This window comes from Mercenaria mercenaria, unplaced genomic scaffold (genome assembly GCF_021730395.1).
Source record: "Mercenaria mercenaria strain notata unplaced genomic scaffold, MADL_Memer_1 contig_4996, whole genome shotgun sequence".
Taxonomy (NCBI): Eukaryota; Metazoa; Mollusca; class Bivalvia; order Venerida; family Veneridae; genus Mercenaria; species Mercenaria mercenaria.
In genome coordinates, this window is record NW_026463271.1 from 39,291 (window position 1) to 50,075 (window position 10,785).

The window sequence follows — 10,785 nt, forward strand, 5'->3', positions numbered from 1 at the left end:
ACGAAACCAGGTGTAAAAACAGTACAGGTAAGTTGACAGGACTGAAAAATCCCATCGAGCTATACAAACTATCGAGGTAATGATAAATAATTAAGATATAGAGAGAATAGTCGGAACTGAATAAGACACATTGCGCTAACCGGAGTATCGAGCTAACTGATATCGAGGTAACAATATTCAACTGTACTGATTTACGTTAAGCCTGCATGTTGTAGACCTCTTCTGTCACTTCATGTTTAATATGATATTGATTTATATGCTCGCCTCCATATGCTTCATGTTTAATATGATATTGATTTATATGCTCATTTCAATATTAAAGATTAATGAATAAAAATTGCACTTCTGCATTAAGAAATTCGCCCGATTCGTCCGATTAAAGTAGGATTTGTGTGACTGAACGCTCTGATGAAGCCTCAAATAGTACACTTCAACTACCTCCGGCTGATCATTCATGCATTTCAAGACTGAAAAAAAGATCAGCCAAACATGGCTGAAATAAACCTGCTACCGGTACTCGAGTACTTGTTCTGAATGGGCGGAGGGATAATTGAATAAGATTATGTTTGCCCGACCCTGAAGACTGCAGTCACACAAACTGGCATTTTGTCATTTTGATTAATATCATGCATTGTGTGGTATTTTTTTCAATATTTGATGTATGTTTTTTAAACAAGGGGTAATGTTTCAGGGGTCTAACGTGTCAAAGAACTTCCCGTACATAGCTACTTACATTAATCGCACAGCAACAGCAAACATCCTTTTGCTGAGTAAAATGCCTGCTTTTTATGCAACGTCCAGTAAAATAAAGTCAAATTAAGTTGCTCTGAATGCTTTGTTTAGACGCACAGTTCTCCTACGGTTTCTAGGTTTATATATGATATTGAGGATTTCAGATTATTTTTTATACATTACGCACGTTTTTATTTAATTGTTGTGTCATTGTTTATTGACCTAGTTTTAAGACATCATGAAACCCCTTTAATCGTGTTTCAGTTTCTACAAAATACTGATAAAGGGTGTAATAGCTTTACAGAATTGATTGTTCTTTGTTTTTCCTCGAATGTCTTTTGTATTCTTAGTGTTACATGAACACGAATAATTCAACAATTGGAACCTAAACGCAAATTTTAAAACTGTGTTTCGCCTTGAAATTTGTCTAGTTCAGATCTATCCTTGTAGCACAACCAGATAGGCAAAATGAGGTAATAACAATCTTGCAATCCTGCATCTGTAATTAATGTCAGGTAAATATATATTTGTCAATGTAAATATTTCACAAATATAATACTAAAGCTCGTATATTCATGCATATAGTCATGTGAGTCCTTAGGCAAAGTATGTTTATTGAATTCATAAATATGTTGAAATAATATTTTATAATATTTTTCAGGCAACTTGGACAGTAATCAAATTGAAAAACATCTAGTGAAATTGGACCATGTATTAAGCAGTCAGTAAACACAAATAATGATAAATGGTCATTTGTAAACTGTCGACCAAACCCATTACTTGAACAAAATTTTATTAGTCACCTTAAACATAACCCATTGCAAGGTATATATTAAACATTAAGCGATCATACCAGTTAAACGTGGTTTATGCTTGATGAGGGCACTTGTTTACACTATTGAGTATGCTTGTTACGAAGGAAATATATTACCGTATGATATCGAAAATCATTTCATATACATTTAGACACAAAAAACTGTTTACAACTTTAATTATTTTATTGTTTACATATATGTTCACATGCTTTAGTAAGTTTTCTTTAGATGGATATCCGCATGTGATTAAAAGAATAAATTATGAATTGAATAAGGATAATTCTAAAATTAAATTGACTTGTAACAAATGTTTTACACTGAATGTTTCGTACTTAATAAATAACAAAAGCATTTGCAAAAATGACGCACCAGACAAAACCATTGATATTTTGATATTAATTTCAACAGTAAGCGATCATTTTGAAACTCGACAAACCCTTAGGTCAACATGGTTAAATTACACAAGAAAAAACACTGCTAATGTACGTTATGTGTTCCTTCTTGGCGATAGAAGTGATTATGGTGCACAGATGTCTGATATTAAGGAAAATGCAAAGTACAAAGACATTATAAAAGGAAGTTTCATCGATACATACAGAAACTTAACTTATAAAACTATCCTGGGACTGAAATGGGCAGTGTCGTTCTGTTCAACTGCTAAGTTTGTTTTAAAAACAGACGATGATGTATATGTCAATATACCAAATATTTTGAAGTTGATTAACAATAAAAAGGAAGACTTGGATAAGGCTTTGGTAGGACATTGTACCAGTATACAGGCAGTGGAAAGAAGAGTGAGTTCAAAATCTTATATTCCTAAGAATATATACACTAATGACATGTATCTACCATTTTGCTCTGGGACTGGCTATATATCAAGCATGGATTTGATAAAGGACATATACAAAGTGTCCATTAATGTTACTTTCTTCCCTTTAGAAGATGTTTATATTGGGATGTGTGCGAAAGTATTAAGTGCTAAACTAATAGATATAAAAGGTTTTAAAAGTGATACTTCTAAACGAAATCACTGTATTTTGAAAGACAAAAACGTGTACACAATTCATAATGTGAGCTCTAGCGAACTTAAATACATTTGGACGTCTTTCTGTCCAGGTTTGTGAAGACTTACACTCAACAGTGCTTAAAATACACGTGTAGTACTTAACCAAGTAAGTGTGGCAGGATATTTTGGAACAGTTTCAATGAATGATGTTGTTTTGGAATTGCGACTGGCATTAACAGATGAACATGTTTACCAGCAACATCTGTCTGAGTTCAGTACTGCTTTAAGAATTTAATACGAAGTAAACGACATTGTATGACATGTTTCACGTGGACTGAATATGAATACAGTGAAACACCGCTCGCTCGAGCATCGATGACTCGAGCACCCGGGCTAGCTCGAGCAATTCATGTGGTCCCGGCCGATTTCCTTCTATTTTCTATGTGAAATTACCATGGCTGGGTCGAGCATCGATAACTCGATCGCTCGAACATGACACCTGGTCCCTGTGTATTAATTTACTCTTTGTTGCTTCTGGCAAACTCGAGCAGAGGTTGTTCACACCTTCGGCGGTCAGAATTTATGGTTAATGTAAAATTTCCGCACGCCATGAGAATTGCGTGGTCTATTCCCGACTGTCTTAAATGTTTGTTTGTCGGTATTTTTTATCTGGTAATGAGATTAATTATTGATAAAAACTTGAAGAAAAGTTTCATTGGTCAATTACTGTTTGTTTTAGATTAAAGCAAGTATGTTATTACTTATTACATCTTTTCTGAGGGATCAAGAAGATAATTATGGGATCTTGATATTTTCTTCAGAAGTTGTTGGCATGCAAAAAGATAGAAAGTAAATATAGCCTTTTCATAAAATTGAGACGATAATTAAAAGATCTTAATTAAAAAAAGTCTTAGTTGTTTCTTCACATGTGCCATTTACATAATGTTTCTAATACGTTCTTTGAAAATGTCACGAGTGTGTTATTATTACGCATCACCGTTTCCTCTGCAAATGGCACCGATGACGCTTCAAATTTTTTCGTATGTTGGTCAATGTTTGGATCGCTCGAAACCATGGATAACTCGAGCATTTTGCTCATCCCCTTGCGACCTCGAGCGGGCGCTGTCTCACTGTATATATAATTATACTGACGAAGAACAAAAATGCAGAGTCGAAATTAACGTTATTTTTCCTTTTTTTGTTACAGAGGCAATGTCGTCCGCCCGCTTATCCTAGTAGGGAAAGCGTTGGTCTACGGATCGCGGGGTTGCGAGTTCGATCCCCGTGTTCCCCTTGATGATTTGATAAAAGATATTGTGCCTGAAATCATTCGTTCTCCACCTAATTCATGTTGGGAAGTTGACAGTGACTTGCGGAGAACAGGTCTATACTGGTACAGAATTCAGGAACACTGGTTAGATTAACTGCCTGCAATAAACCAAAAAAAAAGAAACAAACAAACGAACATAGGCAATGTCAGAAAGTATCGTGTACTCTGACCAACAAACAGAGCTAACAAAAACTCGTTCGATTCAGGGCGGATTGTCACTTGAGTTTTGTTTATGATCACATTTTCACAAAATCAATGGCTGCCAACATGTGTTAGATAGTATTTCGTATCCTCCACTATTTACTATCATTTTAAATAAATTTTAGCCACCATGTTCCAGACAAAAACTTTGCGGTGCCAACGATGTATTATTCTGCAATGTGACCGATGTCGTTTCTCTATTTACCTTGGATATATTTTCGAAGCGGTGTTTGTTTTCCATGTTGTCGCCAAAGCTTTAGTCGGATACGTTACATTAACTTGTTAAATTACTAGAAAGTGAACAATTTGAAAATCTTATCTTTTATAAGAATTTGAAAGAAATAAGTATCTTGGAGATAAAAAATAATTCACTGCGAAAAAAAAAAAGTAAATATACAAGAATGTACGCGATTCCGTATAGGACGGATTACACCAAACTGGAAGTGACTACTCAGTGTTACATGTGAAGTAATCCAAAATGTAGTTCCATGCTATGGATGAAATCTGGTATAATGAGTGACATGGGGAGGTGACAGTTGAATTTTTGGCTTATGTTTATTGCTTATAGTATTGAGAATAGATCTAGACCATTTTCATTGTAAATTTCTTGGAATAAGTTTTAGTCTTCGCGAAAAATGTCTACCTACGCGTAACTGCTAAACGGCTGTTTTCATGGGGGCATTTTTACAGGGTGATGTTTCTCAGAACAGATTCTTTTTCTTATATTCAATATAACATGTCAATATTTTTCTATTTTTGATAAGAAGACATGTTATACTAAATGACCATATATGGTTTTCATATCATTGAAATGCTCTAAAGTGCTGAAAATGAGGTCTGAATGTTTTGTTATTAATATGAAATAAATAAGGAATTGAATTGGTAGAATGTAACCTATAAGTTGTGCAGGGGTAAACATTTAAACTTGTTTAGATGTGGCTGTAAACAGGCTAGTTTGGCCAGATTATGATAGAAGATGACAATTTCAGTGCAATTTAGCAGAGAAAAAGAAGAAAAACTAAAATATTTCAGAATCACTGTTTTGGGTGTATTTTTTTCAAAAAATGCATATTTATTGACTAAATATTGGTATGTTTTAGGTGTCAGGGGTGAGTTTGGGTATATTTTACAGTAACAGTGTGTGATTTGAGTGCAGTTTATGGTAAAACTTGATAAAATATGGCAAAAATAAGCTCAAGCAAGGAAAAGTGGTCAAAAATGATGTCGCGACAGCTTTTTTCCAGGAAATTTGGCGCGCTAGCATACGTTACTGAAAAAGCCATAAAACCTTGAAAATTGATTGTATCAAACTGAAACTGGTATTTTTTTCATGCATTTAGGTTACTGGTACAATTTAAGTGAAAATAACACATTTTGAGTATGACAAATGTTTCTTTAAGGACGGATTACACCAAACCGGAAGTGACTACTCAGTGTTACGTGTGTCGTAGTCCAAAATGTAGTTCCATGCTATGGATGAAATCTGGTATAATGAGTGACATGAGGAGGTGACAGTTAAATTTTTGGCTTATGTTTATTGCTTATAGTATTGAGAATAGATCTAGACCATTTTCATTGTAAATTTCTTGGAATAAGTTTTAGTCTTTGCGAAAAATGTCTACCTACGCGTAACTGCTAAACGGCTGTTTTCATGGGGGCATTTTTACAGGGTGATGTTTCTCAGAACAGATTATTTTTCTTATATTCAACATAACATGTCAATATTTTTCTATTTTTGATAAGAAGACATGTGATACTAAATGACCATATATGGTTTTCATATCATTGAAATGCTCTAAAGTGCTGAAAATGAGGTCTGAATGTTTTGTTATTAATATGAAATAAATAAGGAATTGAATTGGTAGAATGTAACCTTTATTACCCATATACGGGAAGAAATATGGGCATGTAGGGGGCATGTATATTTTAAAGTCCGTAAACTTTTAAATACGGAATTTTTGATATACGTTGGCTTGTATATTATTGAAATATGGGATTTTTTTAAAAGAGTTATTCTAACCGTATACAACACCGTATATTTCCCGTATATGTCTGATGTACGGAAATGAAATAACTTGTATATTTTAGAAATGCAGGATGAATATTTCCCGTTGATATTTCGTATACAACTTCGTATATTTCAGACATATGCAAGAAATACGGGCTATATATAATTTATATATGAAGGTTGTACGGGACGTTTATTTCCCGTATATGTTTCGTAAACAACTCGGTATATTTCCCGTATATGTCGGAAATACGGAATATAAATTATTTGTATATTACAAAAATAGGAGACGTATATTGCCCGTATATTTTCCGTTTATATTTCGTAAACAACCCCGTATATATTTCCCATATTTTCTGGAAATACGAAATTAAATAATCTGTATATTTCGAAAATACTGTACACACATTACCCGTATATTTTTCGTATGCATCTTCGTATATTTCCCATATGTGCTGGAAATACAGGATTTAAAGGCTCATAATGCCATTGTTTAAAGAATGGTTTGCGACATTCTCTGTTATGAACATAACATACATCTATTTATTGTTAAATCCTATTTCTGATCATGACATTCTTTAACAGTTGTCAAAGGTGTTGAATACACTTGAATGTTTTATTTAATCAATTGTTTTTATTACACACACCCACATTTATGGCTCTTGCTAAAACAATTCGTGAGCAATATTAAAAGTAGTGCTTTTCTAAACATGTCGGAAAGCATGTATTTGGACATGTGTTTCATTTATTTTTAAAATATAGATATAAACTATTGTGGACCTTTTGTGTACTTATGTTCGCAGATGCCCGAGGCAATGTTTTAGACAAACACCGAAAGAAGAGGTAACACACATATCCTAATGTCTTCTGCAGACGTTGATCTACACTGAGGTACTTAAGCTTTCTAGACATGATTGTTAACACAGCGATTGTTAATGACGAAAAGAAAAATGTGTATCTGATTTTCCCTTGCGCAGAGGTTTGTGCAAAATATGCTCTGTTACAAAATTAGCAGTTTGCAATACCCGTAGAATGTCACACACTGGCCTATAATGTCCTATTTCTCGCCGTCAATGATCCCGCATTATTATTACGTCACTATAGGTATATTTAATTCAGGGATACGCATCGGTGTCAGATAGCTAGCATTTATTGGGAATGAAAACGTTTCAAGCAGGCGAATTTTAAGTGCCTCGTTGCAAATGTATTTGTATTTAATATATGAAACTATTATTAAATGGCAATATTTAAACACAGAAGAAACTATTTTGTGGAGAAATAGAGCTATTCATATTTTTTTGTTTTATGAATGGCAAGGGTAATCTCTAGTTGACAAATCGAACAATCTACACGTTTGGCTGGGAATCACTAATAATTAAGCCGGGTTGTAGACATGGCCGAGTAATTATTGTTATTATTATTATTATTATTATTATTATCATGATGAACATGTTCAAAGGCGATTTACATATAGAAACGCAGCCACACAGGACGAAAGATTCATCCTCTACTAGTACAGACTCAGAGTGTTCTGACCAGAGGGACAAAATGAGATACAAGCCCCAAGAAGAGATAGAGAGAACATATTTAGATACAGGCCTGACCGGCTAACTTAACCTAGCTCTTTGCGAATAGACATTCTGGTTCTTTAACGTGCCCGGTGTATAGCATCGATACACGCAAAGCCGTCTTTCCCGGTGAGAACCAGTACAGGCCTCTTAGTTAGGTGGGAGACACTCAAGAGCATCTCAGAAATATCCAGTGCCTGGACCGGGACTGGACCGGGACTCGAACCGCGTACCTCAGAATTGACAGTCAAGCGTGTTACCGCTAGACCACCGGTCCGCCTAAAGTTGGACGTAATGCCAGACTGAAATAAAACGGAAGGGATAATTACGTCACAAGTTGGATTATCAGACTGAAATAAAATGAAAGGAATACTCACGTCACAAAGTGGACTAATTATTCCCTACCTAGCGGGTAAAGATATTATGCCGGTAGTAGATCGCCTTCACGTTTCCGTAGGAGAAAAAGCTACACGTCAGCATTTTGACGCCATATTTGGCGTCATATTATGAATTGATAGTGTATGGGCGAGGTTAACTAGAGGGCCTGGACTGTAGCATCCATTTCCACTACCGTACATGAACAGGCTGAATTAATTTTATGTAGAGATCTATATCAGAAAAATATACAAGTTCCTTTCTTTTTCAATAATATAACATTATCTACACATTACGTTTGGTAATACTAGTATTTTTATATCTAATATGTCGTGTATAAATCATTGATGCCCTTTTCTTAATTTCATGTTAGCTTGTTGATGTAATTATACAAAGCTATGTAATGTATTATTGGGAATAGATATGTTAAAATCATATCTAAGATGATCTTTTTTGTATCGGCAGCGCTTAATCAGTATCACTGTTCTAGCAATGTAACTGAGGTTCCTATTGAATTTAAACTTGAGAGCAAGTCGGTGCTTGGATACGACTCATCTGCAATGAAAATATTTCGTTTTGCATCAAAGTCAAGTTAGTAATTTGACTCAATGTTTGAGGTGTATTGTTTTTGTAATAACAATTCAGATCTTCTATAACTTAGATTGACTTCGTACATAAATAGTTAACAGATATGCCAAGATCACAGAGGTCCACAAACGCTCTTTACTATCAATTTTTTTTCACTTTATGACGCATACAGAATGTCTTAATAGGATCAATGTATAAGGTATCTTTATAGGTATATAACAGTAATTCGGTTAAATATGTGTTTCCGTACTGTAGTCGAAAGAAGTCCATTAAAGATAGATCCTATTCATTTCCATTGTTCGCGCATTTGCACGCAAAACGGGGAATAAATGGGCATTATTTCACTCTTGGAATGTATTTTGCATTCAATAAGATACTTTCCATGCAAAGATTTGCATGCTTTCGTGTTGTTTACTTTAAAACGAAAGTAGGGTGTTAATTCTGCGAATCGCTTTCTGAAACGCGGTAATATGAGGGTACCTGACTTCAGGTGACTTGCATTTCACTGCATACTATTCAACACCTCTTTTCTCTTTTAGTTTTCTTGAGGCAAATGTATGGACATCTTGTAGAAAATAGGTCTACGACGGAGTGAAAAACTACAAACTGTATCAAAATTGTTTAAAATACCGAATTTTATATGAAACAAAGAACAATTTCTTTTAATGGTATATAACCAACAACAGCGCCTGTTATTAAGTTATGGAAGTGTGACCTATTTGCCCTCGAGGAAGCCAGTCATTAAGAACAAAGCAGCTTTGCATTTAATAGATGTTGGATGTTAAAACAAGCGTTTACACCCTTGTTATCCGGATAATACGAAATGCTGTGATAATTCCAAAATGCTACAAATTGACAGATGAACGCTTCTGAAAATTTCAGGTGTTTCGGTAAGTTGCTGTGGCTTGATAAGAGATTTTAACCACCAGCTGTTGCAAAACGAACGAATGGTGATTTGTTTTTCATGGAACTCGAACTATTTACCTTTATTTTTCTGAATACAATACACAGTTTGTTAAATAGTTTACAAAATCCATGTAAGTTTAGTTTGAAAATTCATAAAACAATATTTAGAATTGATTTTTATGCTCGTAATTCATTGTATATACAGCTCTACCATTTCACTATCTGACGTAGTTTAGAGTAAGTTGTTCACGTTTGCGGATTTTTTGTCAAAACCATTTATATTGATCCTTGTGTGAAAAATGGATAATAGCCTAAAATGACCATGGATAATGCCCTACATGTGTTGTCTTTGAAAGTGAATAATAGCCGTCATTGACTTCTTTCATATACATACCATTACACATTGACCAGTTTTGTATCTGTGGTCATGTTTTGGTGAATGAGTTTGTAACAACATGGTGATATGAACTTTTTAATGATTTTTAGCTCGGCTATTCAAAGAATAGTAGAGCTATTGGACTCAACCATGCGTCGGCGTTCCGATTTCATTAAGGTTTTGTATGTAAGCTGGTATCTCACTTGTTAGCACTTGTGAGAATGGATTGAAACTTCACACACTTATTTTCTGTGATAAACTGAACGACATTGCACAGGTTCCATAACTCTATCTTTTTTACAAAATCATGTCTCTTTTTCCACTTAGAAATTCTTGGTTACGGTTTTGTATGTAAGCTGGTATCTCAGTTCTCACTAATTTGAATGGTTTGAAACTTCACACACTTGTTCACTGTCATGATTTGACATGCACTGTGCAGGTCCCATAACTCTATTTTGCATTTTTTTTTAAATTATGCCCCTTTTTCAACTTAGCATGTTTTGGTTTTAAGTTTTTTGTAAGTAAGCTGGTATTTCAGTATCCACTAATGGGAAAGGATTGAAACTTTACACACTCACTCATGCGTATCAGTCATGAGCTGATAAGCACTGTGAAGGTTTCATAACCCTTTTCCCCATTTTAACAAAATTATGCCCAATTTTCGACTTTTGTATTCATTCAGTAGACAAGGTTGTTGAATAGTCGAGTGTTGCTGTCCTCCGACAGCTCTTGTTATACTGGTAACAGGCACAGCGACCTACTAATTAGAGAATTTGAAACCCATCGCAAATTAAGAGTTTTTGTCTCATATGTTATCGGAAAGAAATTTTAACACTTTCCATGAATGTAATTCTTACGATTACAGAGATAGTCCGAATGA

At 34.5% G+C, this 10,785-nt stretch overlaps 1 protein-coding gene across 1 annotated transcript; it reads left to right on the forward strand.

Moving 5' to 3' along the window:
- The first annotated feature begins 1,617 nt into the window (after positions 1–1,617).
- On the forward strand, positions 1,618–3,106 carry LOC128554384 (beta-1,3-galactosyltransferase 1-like). The gene has a single exon (XM_053535666.1). It carries the CDS (start codon positions 1,637–1,639, stop codon positions 2,669–2,671), a length of 1,035 nt encoding a protein of 344 aa, XP_053391641.1. The 5' UTR covers positions 1,618–1,636; the 3' UTR covers positions 2,672–3,106.
- Positions 3,107–10,785: the final 7,679 nt, after the last annotated feature.